The 21,664-nt window shown below is 42.7% G+C and overlaps 1 protein-coding gene across 15 annotated transcripts in view; it reads right to left on the bottom strand.

Annotated features, from left to right (window-relative positions):
• Window positions 1-21,664, bottom strand: part of LOC114849501 (ryanodine receptor 3-like) — a 61,383-nt gene that overhangs the window by 22,406 nt on the left and 17,313 nt on the right. For 14 of the 15 annotated variants that reach the window (XM_029141044.3, XM_029141046.3, XM_029141038.3 and 11 more), the window contains 34 exons: window positions 20,314-20,478; window positions 19,393-19,514; window positions 19,094-19,274; window positions 18,766-18,901; window positions 17,556-17,651; window positions 17,350-17,468; window positions 16,808-16,941; window positions 16,084-16,325; window positions 15,445-15,637; window positions 14,831-15,047; window positions 14,580-14,684; window positions 13,594-13,697; window positions 13,184-13,267; window positions 12,947-13,106; window positions 12,714-12,858; window positions 12,378-12,583; window positions 12,103-12,277; window positions 11,619-11,827; window positions 11,367-11,530; window positions 11,227-11,275; window positions 10,962-11,122; window positions 10,681-10,843; window positions 9,938-10,024; window positions 9,610-9,836; window positions 8,765-8,977; window positions 7,593-8,196; window positions 7,018-7,218; window positions 5,668-5,770; window positions 5,439-5,573; window positions 3,056-3,329; window positions 2,854-2,968; window positions 1,454-1,586; window positions 358-461; window positions 83-218 (listed from right to left, as the gene is read on the bottom strand). In XM_029141044.3, coding sequence (XP_028996877.1) covers window positions 83-218; window positions 358-461; window positions 1,454-1,586; window positions 2,854-2,968; window positions 3,056-3,329; window positions 5,439-5,573; window positions 5,668-5,770; window positions 7,018-7,218; window positions 7,593-8,196; window positions 8,765-8,977; window positions 9,610-9,836; window positions 9,938-10,024; window positions 10,681-10,843; window positions 10,962-11,122; window positions 11,227-11,275; window positions 11,367-11,530; window positions 11,619-11,827; window positions 12,103-12,277; window positions 12,378-12,583; window positions 12,714-12,858; window positions 12,947-13,106; window positions 13,184-13,267; window positions 13,594-13,697; window positions 14,580-14,684; window positions 14,831-15,047; window positions 15,445-15,637; window positions 16,084-16,325; window positions 16,808-16,941; window positions 17,350-17,468; window positions 17,556-17,651; window positions 18,766-18,901; window positions 19,094-19,274; window positions 19,393-19,514; window positions 20,314-20,478 — 5,662 coding nt within the window. Of the gene's footprint in view, window positions 1-82; window positions 219-357; window positions 462-1,453; window positions 1,587-2,853; window positions 2,969-3,055; window positions 3,330-5,438; window positions 5,574-5,667; window positions 5,771-7,017; window positions 7,219-7,592; window positions 8,197-8,764; window positions 8,978-9,609; window positions 9,837-9,937; window positions 10,025-10,680; window positions 10,844-10,961; window positions 11,123-11,226; window positions 11,276-11,366; window positions 11,531-11,618; window positions 11,828-12,102; window positions 12,278-12,377; window positions 12,584-12,713; window positions 12,859-12,946; window positions 13,107-13,183; window positions 13,268-13,593; window positions 13,698-14,579; window positions 14,685-14,830; window positions 15,048-15,444; window positions 15,638-16,083; window positions 16,326-16,807; window positions 16,942-17,074; window positions 17,194-17,349; window positions 17,469-17,555; window positions 17,652-18,765; window positions 18,902-19,093; window positions 19,275-19,392; window positions 19,515-20,313; window positions 20,479-21,664 lie in introns of those variants that run through there. The other variant, XM_055506361.1, reaches the window with a different exon arrangement.

The following is a 21,664-nucleotide window of genomic DNA, read 5'->3' as shown; positions in this document are numbered from 1 at the left end:
TTCACAGGCTTTCTCCGAGGTTGGCACCTGAGCAGCTCCACAGCTTTTGGCTAAAAAGAAAATCAGCAGAGAGTCAACGTACCGTTGCAGAAAACGGCAAACCTCAGGAAGGACAGGTAGCGCTCTCCCTCTATGGGGTTCCAGCCCAAGTCTGGGTAACCCTTAGCAACCAGCATGGCACAACTCTGCAAACCACAGCCTGCCAGATACGTCACCACCTACACAAACACACACATGATAGTGATTGTATTTTCTCCTCATCAAACAATGTATGATTCAGTACAGACAGGGAATCATATTAAAAGTGATAAGAATGACTATTTTTATTGATTGGTTTAATGTATTTCTTTCACAAACCTTTTCCAGATCAGGCTCCTCCAGAGCCAGAGCCAGGCCGTTGTTATCCATCACTGAGGATGCTGCAACATCCAGTGGAGTGGAGCCCCGCATAGCTTCAGAGGCTAAACACACACGTATCACATAGTAAAGTCACCAGCAAAGCCAACTGGCATCATCTAAACTACAGGGGGCAGTCTAGCTACATGCGGTATCCTCATATTTACATATACATTATTAATATGCAACACTTTGAGACTAAAGAAACATTTCCAATAGGCATCCAGCAGCTTAAGCAAAAAGAGTATTAGGCAACACATATTTCTTTATGAATAAACCTATATTTTTCTTAAATATACAAATGATACAGTTATAATATATCTATATTTTTCTCAAATATACAAATTATAGTTATAATATATTTAAATATTTAATTCAAATCATTCTATTCTGTCAAACATCAGTCTGATCTCTAATATGGTAACCAATAAAACCACATTCAACCTACATAATCATCACAGCCACAGACATGCTTTGATGTTCTGCAGACATTTTTGAGTCATCGTTCAGTTCTGTAATGATTTTAACATTTAGAAAAACAAGAACATGGCCCAGAAAGTTCACGCGGATGAGTGAAAGATGAGTAAGCAAATATCAAATGTTTCATACAAGTGCTGTTTGCATTCATGTGTCCCGTGCCAACCCTGTGAACCTCTCCTCTTTCACTCAGATGCCTTCGTTTTCAGCAGCAGCCAAAGCCCGGTGACTCATCAGTCCTGCCCTGCATGACTAAATAACTTCTGTACCTTATCTCCCCTCTTCTCTCACACCATCAGCTGCCTCTTCTCACTTAAACTGATACTGAATTACAGCCAGTTTCATTTTTCCCTGTCCTTTGTCATAATGTGGGTAATAAATTTGCTGAAAAAGTACTTGCAGCATTTTTTAGCAGTTTTGAGCACCTCCCTCATTATTCTTCTCCTCCACTACAACTCTTTTTTTCAGGATCTCTACTCCCTTCAATGATCAGATGAGGTAAAAAAAGATCGTGATTTTTCATGGTCACATTTGAATTTCCTCAGACAGTGTCAGACCTTCTCATGCCTTTTCTGCTTACCCAGTCCGACGCTGCTGTTCTCCAGCAGGTAGCTCAGGTGGTCAAACATGGCCTTCTGGTTCTGGCGGCTAATGCGACAGAAGTAGCACAAGAAACGACAACAGCTGGCCACCATCTTTGGGAAAGCAATTTCCTATGGATGAACACATGACATACACATGTAGGAAACAATTACCATAGAAATTCAAACACAAAATACACAAGGCTTGATCAATCTGCAGGGAGAGAGAGTGAAATCTAATTTATATCTAGCCATTGTGGATGAGAATCTTTCTAGCGAGCAGAGGCAGGTTTTAATATTAGGATGCCTGGAAGACATCTACATCTAATGCCATTACCTCTGAGTAAGGCTCATTAGTCCAGCTACAGATCAGTCCAATGTTTACTCAGAGCGTCCAGACTCATTTCCGTCAGTGCCGGAGATAAAAGTAAACTTCCAGATACCAGTGGGAGAGAAATCTCAGATATTACAGTCTGCAAATATGCACAAGCAATGCTAACTTTCTCCTGTTTTGTTAACACCAAAGTAATCTCCCCATTGGAGCTGGTGTAACTTCATTGTTTACACTATGTTTTATAAAGGTTTACCAGTGGTTTGGTATTATGCAGCCCATTATTAGCAAACATGTGAGATAATTACAGAGTAAATACTGCAAACCCAGTATACATTTACGAGCTGGGTACTGCCACTTTATACGGTCACAGTAAGTGAAGCGCACATATCAAGTGGCAGTGAACTGGTCTGGAATTTATGCCTGAGGCTGCGTGATCAGACAGCTCGAGTCCGATGTGAAGGCCTGAATGTCTCCCTGAGGTCTGCCTGTCTGGGGCTCAATTCATGCTTGGCACTAGTCCTGGCATTAAATCACAAGCACCTCTTCAAGTTTCTGTCAGCACTTCTCAAAAAGGACTGGCTTGAGAGACCTCCCGCTCAGTCCGCTCACGTCCTCCCATGCCCAGTTTATTCCTCTGCCCTCTGTATTACCTTTGTGGTCTTTCCTGGGTATTAGGTTGTTGCTTTTGAGTTGCCTCAACCCCCCTAGGAGAGTTTGTTTAACTGAGGTCAGTATACGACCTGCTAAGCATAAAACCCTTAGCCTCTGTTTGACTGCAATTGGATATTCCAAAAACTACATTAATGGATACAGATCAGGAGCATTAACATCTGAGTTAACTACACAACTAAAATCTCCACACACGTGCTGGTTCTACCTTTTTAAACAGTAAACAGATTTACTAATATCCCTTTATTATGCTGTAAATGTAATAATCTACAACTGTCCACGAAAAGAACATTTTTTAATAAATACTACCAGTTCTATAACATGGAAAGACAGAAGTGGTTTTATACCAACTGAGCAAATGCAGTTTGCAGTTGAGGGCACTGCTGTCCCACCTACCTGTGACTTGTCTCCTCCCAGCACATTGACCATGACCTCCATGACTGTTTCATGCATGCCCAGCACTCGCATCAGGTTGGGATGCTGGTAGAAAATCTTGTTGTTCATGATGTCACTGTGAAGACATCAAAGCAATTCACACTCTGGAAATTTAACTGCACACAGACACTCACGCCTGACACAAAAAAACTGATTTTCTTACCCAAGTCCATCAATCATGAGCTTCTCCTCTTCTTTGCCCATACGTACAGACAGCAGAGACCTGATCTGACCCAAAGATGCCAACAGGTTAATAGCATCCTGCACAGATTTGGCGCTGATCGTGTAGGATTTCTTCATGGCCCGCAGCAGCTCCCCGATGCCGTCATACTGCCTCCTCAGCAGGCTGAACATTACTCTGACCAGCTCTGGGTCCTGAATGTGGGACTCCTGGGCCCAGCTGGTTATGGTCTGTGAGATCAGCTCCTTCAGGTTGGCTGGGAAAGTAGGATTCAGCATCAATACACTAAATAATAGTACAGTTAAAAGGTTTTTCATCTGCTTATATATAAGACCTAGTTATTAATCTGACAAGACACATTCTATATAATATAAATTCTTGTTGTGTACTTTTTTATCTCTAAATTGAAATAAAGGATAAACCAACCAACTAAACCACTCATGCATCTCTTAGTTACGCTCTTATCAAATCAGACTGACAAAGAACCGCTGCCTTCCCCTCTCCTTTGTCACTATTCTATTAACTGTGTGTCTTCCTTCCTCCTCACAGGACAAAAGAGAGCAGATTTACTTTAGGCCTCACGTTAGATGACGCCTGCACTTCTCTAATCTGACAACATGACCTTACTCTAAACTTGGTTTGACAGCACACTGACCTAGGATTTATAAATGTTGCATGAACAATGAGGATCTCAGTCTATAGCCTACAGCCTACAGTTCTTTCTAAATGTAATCATTTGCAATTACTCTGTTTCCCTCTCCTAAATATTCACACAATGCAATTAAAATTCCTCTCCCTGCATCAAAAACCTGTCAACACAAAACTACCAGCGTGCATTCATCATTCAGCAAACCTTGAGATTAGCATATAATGATGCAGAGAGTACAACAGCTAGGTCTGTTCTCAAACTTCTCCTCCTCTCTGTAATCTGACTGTGACTTACTAAAGGTCAGCGTAAAATAGATTCTGCATGTCCTCAAAGATTCCTGTCTACAGCACGAAAGCATGAAACGAGTGTGGACAATGCTCCCTGGGCACCTCCAAGGTTTTTTATTTATTAGAAGAATAACCTCCATGCAACTTGTGTATTTCAGCCATGTTCATACCATTACAAGTCAGGTTTAGAGAAAAGAAATCTAAACTGTAACCTGTACCCAGGAGGGGATTATTTAAGTGGTGAGGTTTGGGTAATTCCTTTTTTTTTTCATTTTAAGACTTCAAACATTAATCTTACAGATGACAAGAAACAATAAAACCCAACAACTCGTCGTGACCCTGAGCTGTAGCTCAAAACTGCCTCTCTCTCAACATTATTATTCCGAAGTCATCGGTGAACTTTGAGTGTTCATATCAAACAGTGCAACATCTGTGGCAAACAAAGTGTCGGAGTTGGGCAGAATCCTAATGAGAAAGAGAGACACACTGCCCTGAAGGTGAATGTGTCACAGATTCACATCTGCTCTGCATCGTCTTGAACACCACCTCACATGGGAGCCTTCACAAACACAACAACAACGCTGTCTGAACACCAGCCTGCACATAAGCACAGTCAGCGCGGAGTCAGTTACACAAGAGTTTCATAGCTGCTCTACCAGGGCTGGAAGACATGGTGGTTTAGTGCCACTCCCTGGATTCTCTACCACATCCACTACTGAAAAAACTAGTGCACCTGCACTAAAAATAAAACCAGTTAATTAACTTCTTACGTTTGACACTAAAAGACCCCTTTCCCATCAGCAATCAAAAACAGAGGTACTCGCTTTACAGACAGAACAGTAATTAGCTTTTATGTAACACCACCAACCGCTCTGAGGTACTACAGTATATATAAAATGATCCTGCCCTGGTGTTTTGGTGATCTAAAAAAATCTCTGTACTGTGTAATGTACAATGACCCTCATTAAGTTATTGTATTATACACTACGATACTATATAAAGGTCCCGTTTCCTCCGCCCATCATTTACTCTGGTTACTTTAATATGATCATCCTACGATGCAGAAAGTGTATCAGACTTGTCTTGAGTCACATCCTCTGTCCACTTGTAAAGTGTTTTAATAATGCAGGACAGGTGTAGCAGGCTGCAGTAAGGCATTAAAATTTATAGCAAGGTCCTGCAGAAGCTTTCCATTAGTCTTCTATTATTTGCTACAGACCACAAGTGTGTTTTCTGCAAGGGCAGCTGAAGGAAATTTTGAAAACTACTCAAAAGATGTTACAAAAAAATAGTGTTTTTTAAGTTAAAACTGCAAAATGTCAAGTCTTCCCTTGTGACTTAACCTGGAACGTCTTCTTGAATCCAGGATTCATCCATTTCTAGTTCAATAGGCAATTTTACTCTTGCTTTTCAGTGTACATGTACTTACTGGGAGCAGCCTGTTCAGTCTCTGTGGGTTCCTCCTCTGGCTTTTGAGGAGGACCCTTGATCTTGTAGAGAAGAGCGAGGAGACGGCCTTTTATTGAAGTGTCCTGCTCCTCCTCTTCTTCCTCCATTGGAATTCCTGCAAATGCAAACACACATTATGTACATACTTATCTAGAGTTTAAAACACAAATATAAGGTTTTTCATAATTATTGAAGAAGCAGCTTTCTACCACAATGCAAGCGCAATTCTTCATGGAAAGAGTTGAGTTCATCTTGGATTTCCTCGGGACAGGGACAGTCCTCTCCTGCACTAAAATTCAACAGGATGTTGATCTGCAGGCAGCAAATAGAACAAGGTTAAAGGAACCCAAAGCAGAAAGACACACAGCCCAAGCATCAGAAGAAACAAACGGGTGGAGGCTGATACAGCAAAGGGAAGTCACTCTCCACAGCAGTAGGGTTCTTGTAGATATTCATTTACTTTAGAAGCAATCTATTCACTCAGTGTAGCATGTGTTTAAGGCATTTTATCTTAAAACCACTGATGAGTGAAAGTTAGAACCATTATATGTTTCCTGATCACATCATGCAGAAATAAATGTTAACATTGAATTAATCTAGCCGGCTGTGAATCTGCTGTGTGCTGCAAGATGACTAAATATAAATGAGGTGCTTCCTCAAGCAAATGCAATGTCCAATTTAGGTCACTCTATTTAGCCTATTTTTGGCAGAGCTTTTTAATAAACTAGGATAACTTTAGTTCACACATGCTGCTCAATTCCATCTAGTAGCATAACATCCCACATCAGACAGTCAGCGCCCCAGAACAACATATCTCCCAATATTACCTCACTGCAGGCACTGTGTACAGTATGTGAGCGTGAACATAGTTTATAAACCCTTAGAGCCTTCAACCCTATGACTGCTGCATAGTAAAAAGATAGGTTGCACATAATGTGGATCTCCTTATTCTACAGCTCAGCAGGTTCTCCACAGGACACATGCATTTACATGTTGAAGTGTCCTTGGGCAAGACACTCAATGTCCAAGGGTATGTTGATTGGCAGCTGTCCAGAACAACCCATAAAATCAATAAAGTATAAAGAAAGGCCCAGTATCCACAGAGCTACGCTGTAGCAGAGATCAAACCTTTTCTGATGACATGGCACAAAGCAACGAAACCTGGCCTGTAAACCTGCTTAATATAATAGAATTACTACGGCATAAAGTAAATACTACCTCTGGGATTGATGACCATTTTGAACCAACTGACTTTTAAAACCAGCTATTAAACTCTTACTGCTCTATGAAGTCATTTCAAGTTCAATTTAGCCAGACATACGGACCAATTTACCCTTTAGGAACAAAGTTGAAGCACAAGTGGGAACAAAGAGGCACTCAGGCAGACACTGGAACATTGGGTTTGCAGGTCTCTGACTCCATTCCCGCCAAGGTCACCCATACTGTTCCCACTCCAAGGACCAAGTCTACATTCCTTTTTTGCAATATAATACCTCAAACAACTGTGAACATAAATAATTTCTCAGGCAACATGTAGCGACTCCACATCACTACTGTACCTGCTCCTGTGGGGGTGAACGGAACTCCTTGGTTTTCTTGGCAGTGACGGCAGCGGACATGTTGAGTGCCAGCATCAGCTCATTGTAGCGGAACTTCTGGTTGAACTGGAGCTTCGACACAAAGTTGTCAGAGAAAGACACGATGGACTCAATCCGATGCTTCAGCTCACAGTCACAGAAGTAATGGAGCAGCTCACACATCTAAAATGACAGAAACACATTTAGAGAGATGAGTTCAACAGCACTAGTAACATTTTCACACCAACTACTTTATTCTGACTTCGGATCAGGTCAGTATACATTACAGCCATTTGAAAAAGATTAATGTTAATCAGCTATGACCAGTTAAAGCATAGTGAACATTTTGTCCATTAAATACACAAGTCACATCTTAGAAAGGGAGAATAAGCTAAATGACTTTCTCATTACTGAAGTAATGACTTAATGCATCAAATCAGACGAAAGCAAAAAAAGGTGGACAAATTAAAACCCTGCATGTAAATTGATCAGGCTAACTTTATTAAATGGTTTCTAATCTCACAGTCGGCTTCGGTAATTAAAATGGCTTTAATTACCTGCCGCTTGACGGACTCGGGCAGCGACTTCTCCAACAGGCCTTTAACAGGCTGTTTGCTGCCCTCCTCCTCCCCGGCCTCCACGGCCTTCTCCTCGTTCTTGCTCACCTCCTCCTTCTCCCCAGTCACAGCTACCTCATCTCCCTTGACTTCTTCATCCTCCTTGACTTCTCCAAACACATTGGGGTCGATCAAGAGGAGAATGAGCTTCACCTCCTCACTGGTTAGAACGCCCATGATTAACAGAGTGGCAATCAGCTTGAGGATGGGGACGAACTGGTACTCGACACTTCCACCTACTGGGTCCCGGATGTGTGTTCCTCCGCCTTGCACGGCCTCGGTGAGCATGCTGATGGCTTTCTCTTTCAGGATCCCCAGAGGGATCTGGGGGCTGTAGAGGAACTGTTGGCGTTTGGTGCTGATGATGCCAACAGGGGAGAAGTTCACCAAAGGCTCCAGGGAAGTGCTGAGCCCCACCCCAGGCAGCGAGTGTCGCTTGGACTCATCAGGGAAAAGCTTGATGGAGCGCGTCTCCTCTGTGAGGGGGATGATGAACTCATTGTTCATCATTAGCCGAGCCTCCTTTGCTGTCTCAAGATGAATGCTGGAAGAGCGGAAAGAATCATCTCAGATGCATGCGTCTCGTTTCCTTGATATATATTTTTGACATATCCGTTCAGTTTTGCAGAACTAGGTTTAAAAATAATGTTCCCTGAGTGGTATACATGTGCAATTAGTCGGAATTCTGCAGCTCCAAGGCACAAAATTACCATCGTATATCTTTAGTAGGTGACAGGGTTATCGATCAAACCCATGACTCAGCGCTTACCCTACTCTGGCTGCGGAGATGTAGAACTGCAAACTCTGTGGCCTTTCCATCCACAGAGAAGTTAACGCTTAAGTTAAAATTACATTTGCTGTTGACATTTATTATGTGTGTTTTCACTTCTGCGTATGATTTATTGACAGAATGTGAAGGAAAGTGACTTTCAATTACAGTGACTGTGTGCTGACTCTAAAATCCATCACAGTGACATTATTAAGATTTATATGACACACTTATATTGTGGTTTTGAGTGCTGCTCCATCACTGTTAATAATAATCCTCTCACAGCCAACCTCCACTTTTCCATATGTTAAAGTTAAGCTGTGAAGTATAAACAACAGGGCACCTCATAAGAACGTTGTAGAAGCCCTCCCTCAGCATCCCAGAGAGATACTGGTTGTCAATAGTGTAAAGGAGCTGCGATTGGTCCAAGTGGCTGCAGAGAGCATGAGCAACTCGAGTATTTCCCAGGGCACAGAGGGCGCAGTACAGCTTCAGTGTGTGGTAGTGGAACTTCCTCAGGTCTTCATGCTCAGATAACTCCAGGATGTCCAAACACCTGTCCAAATCAGAAGAGTAATAGTAGGACAGGAATGATCTAGCACAAATCATTTGAATGCTTCTGAAACAATTCCGTCTTGAATGATCTCCAGAATGTAGATGATTCGACCCAGCTCAGAATTCACAAGGTAAAAGCACAAATGTGGTGGATTGGATTAATGGAACGGAAAACAGTGTCTATCAATATGATGAAGTGGGAAACTAGAAGAGAAAAAAACCTGCTCATGGCACGGAGCAGACTGTACCAGCTCATCTGTCAAGCATGGTGGTAGCTCTGTAATAGCTTTGTCTTGTATGGCTGCCAAAAGAACTGGCATTTATTGATTTCACTGCTGACAGAAGCAACAGCAGGAATGTAGATGAATATAGGAGCACTGTGCGTACTTATTCAGACAAACGCATCTGAACTTGTCAATAGAAAGCATCATTTTTGGGTCATAAAGCAGTTATTGACTGTAAAATGACATCACATACAGTGTGTCCGTCCTGAATTTAATTTTTTGTTGTGCTAAGCTTGGGCTATTTTGAGTTATATACTGTGCTGTGCTATAGTTTCATTTGAGTAGTGACATGAGATGGCCAAGCCACTTGTTAATCCCTACTGTAACAGCAGCTCTTCTGGTTGCAGACCTGTTTTCCTCAGTGATATGTACGGCCATCATCTGCAGCGGCTCCAGACACTGGACCACCCAGCCGTGCCTCTCGCTCACCCGAGCTGTATCCACATTAAGGAAAGTGTTTGGCATTCGGCTCCACAGCACAGACACGATGGTCTGTACATCCAGTCGCGGGGGGCACTGCGGCACTGGGTTCCTGTGCTCGCTTTTAAATACAGCCGAAGAGAGCGGCATGGCATCCTGAGAACGGACAAAGGATAACGTTCGTTCAAGGAACGAAAAGTTGATGAATGTTGAAAAAATGCATCATGTTTGGGTTTCGACCTGGAATAAAAGCACACCTTGATTTTGACAAATTCAAACTGGAAAAGGTTGGTGCTGGTAGGGAGTGCGAACACAGCAGGGAAGAGCTTGGTATTTGGTTCCACCTGGAAAAGGACATGGGATTACTGGCATTCTGCATTCTGCTCTACGGTGTCTGTTTAAACACATGTCCAGTGGCATTAAACTAGTTGGTCTTTGTATGCCAACTCAATGAGTATTAGTGCATTGATTACAACCATCAGTAAAAGGAGATCAATACAAAGGCAGAGCTTTGAGGTAAGTGGACACACAGCTTTCATCAGTGTAAAAGCTCCTAGATTATTTCGGACAGCTTTCCCTTTGAATGCTACCAATTCACAAATGAATGAAAAAGTAGAAAGCAGGCAAGAGAAGAGAAGAACACGATGTGGATGATAGCGGCTTCTAAAGGCATCATTTCACTGTCTAGGCAGGCGTTCAATAACAGATCTGTGAGCTGCGATGAGGATTACTGAGCAGATGTATGGCTTTGTTATTTCCTCCTGTTTGAAAACGCATAAGAATTCAGCTGTGTAATGTCTGTAACTGCCTTTCTGCAGCTTCAAAATACTGTAGCGCACACAAACTCTTTTAAAATGAATTGCGGGGATATGACAGAGAGAGAGAGAGAAAGAGAGAGGGAGAGAGAGAGAGAGGTGATCTTTGCACTGTGTTGCAAGTAAAAAAGATAAGTGCCATTAACCGAAACAACAAACATTAAAAACAAGTTATTCTAATTTACCTGATATGATGTCGGCAGCTCTTTGCCATTGGCAGTAAAGGAAACAAGGCCAGTGGCCAGGTCAATGAGGCAGCCGATCTCTAGGTCAGAGTTAGCGCGGTTGGAGGAAGACGGGCCGACTGCATCTGCACCACACACCATGTAGCAGTTACTCCTCTGGACACTGCAGAAGATCAGGCACAAAATAAGCTTGGCACGAAAAAATGCACAAAGGACCTGAGCACAAAATCAAAGAGTCTGTGTGTTAAGTTCCCGTGATCTTTAAGTTTTGAAGCGCTTGCCTCTCGTGGACACGGCCCCTCTCGTCTCCCAGGGTAACGGTGACCGTTTGCGTCTTGCTCAGGCTGAAGTTCTTGCTATAGTAATGATAATCTGGAGTGACCCAGCCGACCCACACTGAGGCAGGATCCTGTCCAGCGAACACTCTCACTGAATGGTAGTACTGCCAAGAAAAAGCACACGCATCACAATAGGGCAGCCTTCAGACGGCACTGTCATTTAGAACACTACTGTCATTTGTGTTTCAGAAAATGTGGCTTGATTTACAGTTGTGATGCTTCCATAGTCAACACTTCCATCTTCTTTAGGGAAATGGCTGCAGAATCACAAAACAAAGAAAGCAATAATACAAATAAATAATTGAATGGTCTAATTCATTCTTCTTATTGTCAGATATTATGTCTGACCTGAGTTTCACAGATTCGTCCAGTATCTTGTCTGCAGAATAAAACTCTACAGGCATGCTCAGTCGACAGTACACCATGTCATTGTTGCTGTTCTGGGTGCCAAACGTCTTGTGGGTGACCTTGAGGCACGGAGGGCTATCTACTGTTCCATCAATCCTCGTCACCTGAGAAAGAAATGATTAATTAGTGATACTATTTGAAGCTATATTGGCCAGCGCTAGTGAGAGAGTGATGGCACCAGTCACTAAGAACCTCAATATCCATGTGTTCTTCTGGTATGTTGACAAAGGTGGCCAGGCGCTTGCTGAACCACATGGCAATGTCTCTGTTCATGTTGACAGCGAAGGGCTCAAAGCCTTCCTGGAGACCGTACATGGTGTAATATTTGAAGGAGCTGGCATCCTTGCCCAAGTTCATACGTCCAATCTGAGACATTCCCAGACTGCACACAGGAATGAAACCTGGGGAAATCATTGTTTAGTCAATTAGATGTGTCTTTGGATTAACAAGCGTATTGTTTGTTATAATTAAACATTTTTAACTGGGAATAAACTTTATTTTCTTACACTATTCATTTTTGTTGGCCTTGGAATAAGTTCACAAATGACTTCATTAACTTTAGCATTTTGCAGTGTTTTTATCTACTGCTAAGTGCCAAAAGCCCAATCCTAGCTCAGAACAGACTGAATAAATGAATACATTAGCACTAAAAGTCACTGGAGAATGGTGTTCTCACCGTCCTCTGTCTCAAAGTCAGCAAAGCAAAGCTCAGAGCCCTTGTTGGTGATCAGGAGCTCTCCGTTCAGGGTGAAAGTCATAAACTTGTCCTCCATATTGATCATGCAACCTACAACATCACCCTTTTTCCAAGGATGTCCGAAGTAGCGGCTGCCTGCGTGCATGCGTCTCCCCTTGAGGAAAAGAACACCGTTTTAGTAGCATTTACTTGATAATCATGTTATAACGGATGGAATAATCAACATGACATCTAGAACATTGGAACTGCTCTACCCTGTATCCATCAAAGACAAAGGCTTGGTCGTCTAGTCCCAGTTCCACATCAGGTCTGCATCCAGGTCTGGCCCAGCCCACCCTCATATCGCCTCCACTCAGGGCCTCAAACTCAAAGTACCACTTCCCACTGGTCACTGCGTATGTCTGCTCCACACGGAAAAAGCGGATGGTCTCGATGCTCTGATCATCCGAGACGTGAACGACTACAAACAGGATGACACACGGACAACATTAAAGATGATCACTGCTGTATATTCAGCTACAACTAAACAATATTATAATATTGTAGCATATATGATGAAAGAGCTGGGAAAACCAGATGCATGCTCTCACCTTCCTGATCTGGGGGATCAATTTCATATCCATATCCAACCAAGGTCCTGATGGCCTCTCTCAGACTGTCCCTGTTAGATTTCTTGGTGCGCTCATCAAGTAAAGCATATGGTACCAGGCGAGGATTACGCCTGCTCTTTAAATCCTTTCCCCACGGAAAGAAAGATAAAGCAGTTTATGTATGACTTGATGAAAGTCAGATCCTTTCTTTGTATGAAACCAGTGTCTTTTACCTGCTGGATACCATAGGTCCATCCTTGTTTAATTCTGTCTTTGGCCCACACGTTGTGTGCATTCTCGGCCAGTTTATCAACTAGAACCTCCTGACCTGCAGTTAATTTTACTTCAGAAAGGTCCAGTGGCGCAGGCTTATATCCGTTAGACATCATGTAGCTGCGGATTATACGTCAACGTCAACACCAGGAAGACAAACAAAATCATTCTATTATAACATGAAAACACTGTCTTACTCTTTGGGTAGTTTAAGCTTCTTCAGATCGTCCTCAGCGTGAACATTGACCTGGGCAACATGGCATCCCAGTGCCAACAGGGTCCTGAAACAGCAGGACATAAAACACTGACATCTACACTTTGTGGATACTCACAACAGAACCGCTTAACAACAGCATGATGGAAGCTTCCTGAAACACAAGTTTGCTTAAATAGAGCCAGGTCAAATGTTCTTACAGTCAGATGACTCAGTAGTTGGCTCACTTAAGCTTTGGATGCACAACTTCCTAAAAATCAATGCCAGGATTCACACGTCATCAGGGTTAATTCAATCTCAGCCGAAATCTGTTCACGCAGAGCGTTCAGCAGGGAGCGGCTGCAATACCCCTGAATAGGTAATTGGATTATTAAACAAATGGCTTGGCCTTACTTCAGTGTTTCACTAGACATCTGCAGGTTGTAGTTCCTTTCAGTTTCAGGCAGCTTGACAAAATCCACAAGGCAAGGGTGCTGCCTCTTGTTGTCATCGCGCACCTGGAGAGAACATCACATCACATAAGCCTGGCTGAATTCATTCCGTCTCCCTTTCTAATAATACTGTTCATTACTGTTAGTCAGTATTCAAGGAGTAACCTGGACTGCAGCTAGATTCATCTGAGAAGGCGTGTGTGTGATTAACTTGGACAAATTTAAACTTAGGTGTCAGCCTTTTAATGAAATAAAGATAAGCCTGAATCTGTTTAGAGAAGCGTGTGTCTCACTGCCAGAGAAGCTCTGATTATGTCTGTTGACAAAGGTTCAGTACAAGGTACACATAAAGCATAAGCACAGTGAAAAGTTAAGCTCTCAGATATGAAACTAAGAAACCATATCTAACTCTATTATCACCCTGCCTGGCAAAAGTATCATCTTTAATTCAGTGCAATGACTTGCTGATCTTATGGTGGCTTGTTCATCAAAATGAAATACGAAATCCAAGACCTGTGCTTCTCCGCTGAGAGAGGCTCTGTACTACTCCTAATTAACGCTGATGCCATATAATCTAAAAAGGCAAGACACCAATTTCATCACTGCAGCCAATTTGTTAAATGGGTGCAGTGACGAACCTGTGGTGGCCTCTGCTAGAAATGAATCTCTGATAACTACTATAGTACAAAACAGTACATGTATATGTGATCAGACTTCTAAGAGCCTGTCCGTTCTGCAGTGAAGAGCAGTGACTGACAGTAAAATGATGAGAAAAAAAACGAGTGACAGGAATTAAAATGTCCAAACTGTCCTGCCATTCACCAGCTTCACAACTGATGCATGGAAATTAAGCAGGCTGACACAGAACATTACATCATCTCAAAAGCAAAACTAAGGTCTAAGAAACTGGACTTCAATATCAAAATTAATATTAATAAAACAGTTTACCTTGCCATAGGTCCAGCCCAATTCAATCTTGTTCATCCCCCACAGTTCATGGATGTTTTCTGCCAGCTTGTCTCGAATGTTTTCTAGGTGAGGGGGAAGAACAATCTGGAGAGAGAGACAGAAATGGGACATGTCAATAACCTGTACAGTGACTGGCCAGAGACTACCCAGCTACACAAATAACACTTTTCTCATAAACCTGACTTTGGCTAAGTAGTAAAACTCCTGGATGGATGCTATACTACGCTAACCTGACTGGTGTCAACAGGAGTGGGGATGAAAGAGGCTTGAGAGAGGAACTGCGTGGTTCCCAGTAGATCACGGACTCCCTCAAGGTCCCTCTTGTATTCCTTCACGGGCTCCACATGCATCTTCTCCTTGGGCAGCAGTGCTTCATAACACGGGGAGTAACCAGCAGGCGGCAGGAACTTGAAATCTCCGTGGCGCCCACCCAACAGGAAACGGACCCTTAAAAATTCCGTAAGATTTAATGTTACACAATAGCACTTACTGTATTATTGGTATTCAAGTGGTTCTTTCTACTTCAACAACAACTTTCATTTCACTTTAAAGCTCTATTAATACCTAACACTAGAGCTGCAGTAAAGCCAGCTGAAGGCAGGGATTAAATACCTCCCTGTACTATAAATCTTTCTGCCACAGAATCGTTTTGTATTCTAATACAATATACAGTATGTGTGTGACAAAGTTTATTCAAAGCTTTGTGGAACAGTTTTCTGTGCACACAGTGGATGATTTTAAAGTAATCACTGGACCTTATCACTGCCTAATAATCTAAAGTCTAAACAGGGCCATTTGTATTGCTTATATTCCCTGTTTGCTCATTACAAATGCAGAGCCTTACTTGACACCTGCAGAGAAGCTGACGACAGGGAAGAAGAATCCATCTGTGTTGAAGTTCTCGAACATGCCCTGAACAGGCTGCCCGTTGATCCTGAAAGACATGCTGGGAGCGCCCAAATCCAGACAGCAGCTGACCACATCATCCGAGTTTAGCAGGTGCTGGTTAATCGAAGCCACAGCCCTTGGGATTCGGCCTGAACAGCAGCACCAGGCAGAGACAGAGAGGGAGAACAGACACAGCTGCAAAGTCATTGCTAATGCAACATAATGTGCGAGAAGAGAGGAGAGCAGGGAAGTGAAGAATGTGTGACGAGAGCTTAAAACCGGGTGGCACAGAAGCAGGGATAGGTGAGGGGTGTTTAAGTATATTTATAACAGTAGGTAAATTAAAAAGCCGATATGTTTAGAGGTAATGGAGGATGTCATTCAAAGGGCTTAATGCACCTTGCCATACAAACAGTGACAAGGAAAACCATACCTATTAAACTATTACATTTGTGAGGTAAACTCTTGGAGGAAAATGGCCAATCACGGTTTGTGCTATGATTTGATCCACAAAGTTCGAAAAAAAAAAACATCAACAGCAATGCAGAAATAACCAAGTATCAAGTTCTTTTGAGACTGATGACAGTGACCTTACCTGACCACAGATGAAGTCCATCAAAGCTGTAGGAGTACAGGTCATCCCCCACTCCGTTACCACCCCATCCCTCTCCTCCACCGGGGTACGGAGCATAGCCTTTAGTGTTGGCCCAGCCCACCCTGAGGTGAGTCGGCTCGCTGGTGACAAAGTGGTCCACCTGGTCGATCACCAGCTCATAATACCACTTCTTATACTGGGCTGAACCTTCAGCCATGCCCAGGAAGATGTTAGGTCTCATGCTGAAGGTGAGGAGAAAAAGAAGCTTCAAAAAGATATCGTTCCTAGTCAGACCAGAACATAGTTTAGAAGGTGTCAGATTTACATGTAAGCCTTTCATTACCTTACATCAACTAAAATATTAATTAGGTGCTGGGATAATAAGAGTTTTGGTCTCAGGAAAACACAGACACCCATCAATAAATATTGTTGGAAAAATACTGCATTTTAATCATTGAAACATTGTTGGAATTTATTTTGCTGATCTGCTGTAATCTCGTTAGCAGTTTTCTCCCTTCTGCTCTGCAAGAAATAGGGAGTACCGGTGTGTAGCATCCTTATGTGATGTGCCCAATGCTTGCTTTGTGCAGAAACGTACTGTGACTATGCACCTCCCAGAATGGAATACATATTATGAGCTGATTTCTTGTCTTTTCTTCTGTGACTGTGTCTCTTTTATTTAAGATTTACAAAAGGAATTCAAAATTTCCCTAACAAATATCACCTCTGAACATGGTTCACCAGTCGAGTCTGAAGCAGCAGGTCCCTCTTAGGAAGCAGGTTGTCGCAGATCAGATTCTGATTGGCTCTCACTGCAACCCCGTTACAAACACAGAGGGAACACAACACATCGAGAATCTGAAAGAGAGTTAAAGTGAGGAAACACTTTTCTTTAATAAATGTTTTTCAAAGCACTACAATCATACAAACACACATGAATATCTGTAGTTAGGAGCTACTCAATCTGTAAATGTGCTTGTAGCATAGAGACCTCAAGCAGAGTCATAGATTTCCGCATGCCATTCATGATCAACAGCTGTTGTTTATGAGGATGCCCTTCGGTGTCTGGTGTAGTTTACAAGGCCAATGTTACTGTGTAACATTTAAACACTGTGTGTAAAACACACAGCAAAAATGTCAAACACAAAATGGTAATCTGATCACAGCAACTACACAGATTTCAGTAAGAGGAATCTCAGTAGATCAGGATTATGGAGGAACACACTGACATTAATAGAGCAGAATTAAAGCGTGAACGCTTCCCACCTTGTGGTTGCGTCCATGCTTGTAGAGTAACGAGATGATGGATTTGATGTGTCCTTTCTGGATGATGTTCAGGGCCTCTGGACTTTCAACCAAGATACAGTGGAGGACTTCCAGGATGCCTTACAGGTTACACAAACAAATTATGCTACCAACAGGACAATCGTACAATACACAGACCACATTCTAACACCTGCGGTGCACAATACCTGATGATGACTCCAGTCTCTCCAGCTTGCTGACCAACCAGTCCAACTTACGAGAAAACTGGGTGCAGTTGTTTCTGTTTCCACGAATAAGTGCAGCTAAAAGAAGACAATGTAAAAAGATGTGATACTGTTAATGATGCAAAACTGATCACCGATGAGTGTTCAGTGCACACAGGATGACTAAAGTAGGACCAAATCCACAAGTCTCCTGTGAACATTAAGACATTCTCTGACACATTTAGCCCAGAGCTACACATTAAAATTGATTAATTCTGTGAAACCACCTGACACTGACAATTATGAGGTTTTTCTGAGTCTGAGTCACCAGTAAAGGAAGGAGCTTTATGCTCCATAAAAACTGGGGGAGTGTTCCATTGTGCCTCCTCTCTGTCATTGTCTGGCGACATTAAGAACTTTCCTTATTACTTTACAGTCTCATTTGTCACTATTAGAATTCAGGGACACTGGACTGATAATGCCTGTGAAACAATTTAACAGCGCTCTGTGCCAAAGGAATAATGATGGATGTCTAATCTCCTTTAATTCTGCCATTCGGTAAAAGGTATTGTTTAATATGAACCACACGGCAAAGGGCATGAGTGTTTAGCATAAAAGACAGTGGGGGGCGTCTGGGTTATATTTACATAAAAATCAATGCAGTTTTCAAATTATTCAATACAAAATTATAAAAAAATAACACAGCCAATACCAACATTTTACAATGATAAATAAATCTGATACCCAGATCGTTAGACACAAACAGGCAGAGTACACCTACATTTAACTCAGTAGATGCACTACTTTGAGGACAACAAATAATCCTTCACATACAAAAACAACATTACAGTAGCAAACATCCTATCTATCCTCAGTCCTCTGAGGGAACTTCAGTATACAGGGTTTTGATCTTGTGCTTGTGGGATTACACATGGGGAGGTGATGATTAATAGAAGGACAGGTGGTGGTCAAGGTGAGTCGAGGCAAGCTGTTGATAGGAAAGACCTACTGTAATGATGGCAAAACAAACCACCCAAGAAGAGTCCTCTAAAATAAGGGAATAAAGGACAGAAGGAAGATTGGAGGTTGAATATAAAATGTGAGGTACAGTATAAAGGAGGGGCTTCAGTGACAGCACTAAGAGGACATCAATACTGCATGTCTGCCCAGGGCCCATGTTTCATGCTTCGTCCATTTACTTAGGCTCACTCACCCAAGAGTTCATACAGGAGGTTGAGAATATCCTTCCAGGCCGCACCTGCCTCCTCCCCGGCCATCTCTCCAAAGTGGGCGGCGCTATTGTACAGGTTCATCCGATCGATGCATATAGACAGAAGGCTCAGCATTCCCTAAAGAGGCAATGAGTAAAACGGGACCTTATTACAATACAAAGCAGACCCTTTTCTCTATGGTCATCAGCGTCCCCAAAGAATGAATAATGTAATAAATACATAAAATGAATAATGTAATGTGATGAGTCAGAAAACCAAGGATTACAGTAAGAGCTTCATAATCTTGGCAGCTTCACAGCTGGCTCTCACCTCCTCTTTGAAAAGGTCTTGGCGTTTGATGAGGGAACGAAGCAGACCCTGCTTCTCCTCGTGCTCCAGCTCTGAGTCAGGCTGCTTGAAGTACTCGATCAGGTCGTTCAATGTCTGGAGCACCTCTTCAACGTACCCACCCACTGCTGTGGAGTCGCCCTCTGCAGTGCTGTCCAAAGCCCTGTGGGGGAGTAAAGAGAAGATTCAAGCTGTACATGCGACAATACAAACTAAGAGAGAACATTTGAAGTGTTTTCTCATGTTGAATGTGTGTAAAACAGATAATCCTGCATCATTACTTAATGAAGTTTGTGAAAAGCAGTGTGGTGTTGCGAATGATGCGGGCAGCCCGAGACTCCTCATGCTGACAGCGCTGGAGGATCAGCCCATCATCCATGTGGCCCTCAGAGTGTAGGCAGGCCTACGGCAGGAAATGGAAAACTACTTATCATTACATTATTATTAAATAGAAATAGTCTCTAAATTGTGTGGAGACACTCTTGTAACCAAGGGCAGAGGCTCATCCAGACCATATATGAACAGGAAGCTCAACTACCAGTGCGTGGTTTTTGGCCCTCACATAGTCGTGTCTACAGTAATAGATGGATGACATTTTCTGTACATATTTTTACAGTTAATCTATCTAACAAAACATAAATACCAACATTAGTGTCAACTCTTAAGTACAGTTTTAGCAGATGAAATATACCCAGAAGCTATAAAAAGCCACTTCAAAACGTATCTGCTGAGTGTGAAAAATCAATCTTCAGCAGGTGGGTGGGGGGTGTGGTCTACAAAGCTAGAATGAGTGTAACCGCACTCGTGTAATCAAACAGTGTAATCAAGAAGATGAAGAGGGTGAGAGCATTTAAGTGTTGACCGCCGGTCACCTCCAGCGTCTCCAGCTGGCGTGCTGCCATGGCCGCAGGGACTGCCTGGCACCACTGGTGTGTGAGGTTGCTGGACGCCTGCCCAGCGATGGGCAGCGTTTGTGTGCTGTCCTAATCCGCCTGTCTGACCAAAAACTAACTGTCACCCACCATGTGGTCTATTATCACATTTAAATGGCTCGTAACATCGTGCAGAAGACAGTTAACTGTCACGGGAGGTAGAGGGGTCGTATCCAAAGGATCAGGGGAAGCTACAAAGGTTAGTACGGCAATTATGTGAAAAGCAGCTACTGAAATTCACCCAAAACAGTGTTTGATGAAAGTATTTACCCTTCTTTTCAGTGGTCCAAGGCGAGAAGACTTGGCATCAGGAGCCAGATACGACAGCCACAATCCCGTTGCCACATGCATGACGAAGCAGACAGAATCCCCGTATTTGATCTCAGGCACTCCCATGCCCTCAATATCTCTCTTTGGGCCCGAGTCAACCTTTTCCTGTGGCAGTGACATTGACAGGCACACCTAGATTAGTAAATACTCAGGAGAGGAAGCACGTACACAAGCACACATGAAAACATGACAAATGAAGATATAGTGACAGTAATCAGAGGAGAGGCTGAGGACAGTAAATTCATTTGCCTGCCAGGAGGTTGCCGCTGGCCTCATTAGGCCTTGCACGGTTCTGGCTCAGCAGAGATGGAACGATGCAGCTGATTGCAGTCGACAGCAGGTAGCGAGGAACATATTAATGTCGCTGTTCAACATGGCAAGACATTGACCTTTTCAGTTACAGAAACTAAGTGGCAGTGGATTTCATACACACGAGGTAGAGGGAGCTTTAGCAGAGACATATAAAACCAAAATGAGTAAAGAATTGAATGTGTTGACGGGAGTGGGAGGGACAGAAAATTAAAACATCTCTACTACACAAGACTAAACAGAATGTGATGTTGCTAATATCCCTGTAGAGATCCTGCTTTCTATCTCTGTGAAGGTGACTGGATTCGTTTAAGGATGACAATGAACGACTTTTGCAATTCACAGTAAATCCTGGCTAACGGCACATTCAACAATTTGGAGGTGACTCTCTGGTGGCGAGGTATAAACACAGAAGTATCACAGGGAAATACGGAGCACCAGAGTGTGACAGTGACACTGACGATGAGCAGACTATAGTGAACCCCACCATTTCACCATATTACAGTGATGATAGTAAACTGAAAACGGTGATATGCACCACAGACAGCTGCAGTCAGCCATGTGCACACCACTGTGTTTTTACAGCTGTGTATACTCAGCACATTCGAAAAGGTCAGTTTATTGTGGCGCGCAATGAGCTCATTAAAAGCTTACAAATCATGTTCCCTGACTACGCAGTGAAGGGAAGATATTTTAATGAGGTACAGTTAGTAGACTAGTAGTACAACCATTACTGTACACTCCTAGTCAAGTTGGGAAGTGATTCATCTTTTATTATTATTTTCAGCGCTGTACATTAATACTGGGGATAAAATCATGTTTTAACCAAGAATAGTGTGTGTATTTTTTGTATGAACTGGCATTCTCTGAGTCAGCCCAGTGAGGTGGTCACCGGGCTGATGAAGGAGGTCCAGAGGTGTTAAGTACCTGTTGGCTGATTTTCCTTCACTCTGCACCGTCTCATCTACATGTACAGTAGATT

Source organism: Betta splendens, chromosome 24 (genome assembly GCF_900634795.4).
Source record: "Betta splendens chromosome 24, fBetSpl5.4, whole genome shotgun sequence".
Taxonomy (NCBI): domain Eukaryota; kingdom Metazoa; phylum Chordata; class Actinopteri; order Anabantiformes; family Osphronemidae; genus Betta; species Betta splendens.
The sequence above is the reverse complement of the archived record's forward strand: the minus strand, read 5'-3'. Positions and strand labels throughout refer to the sequence as shown.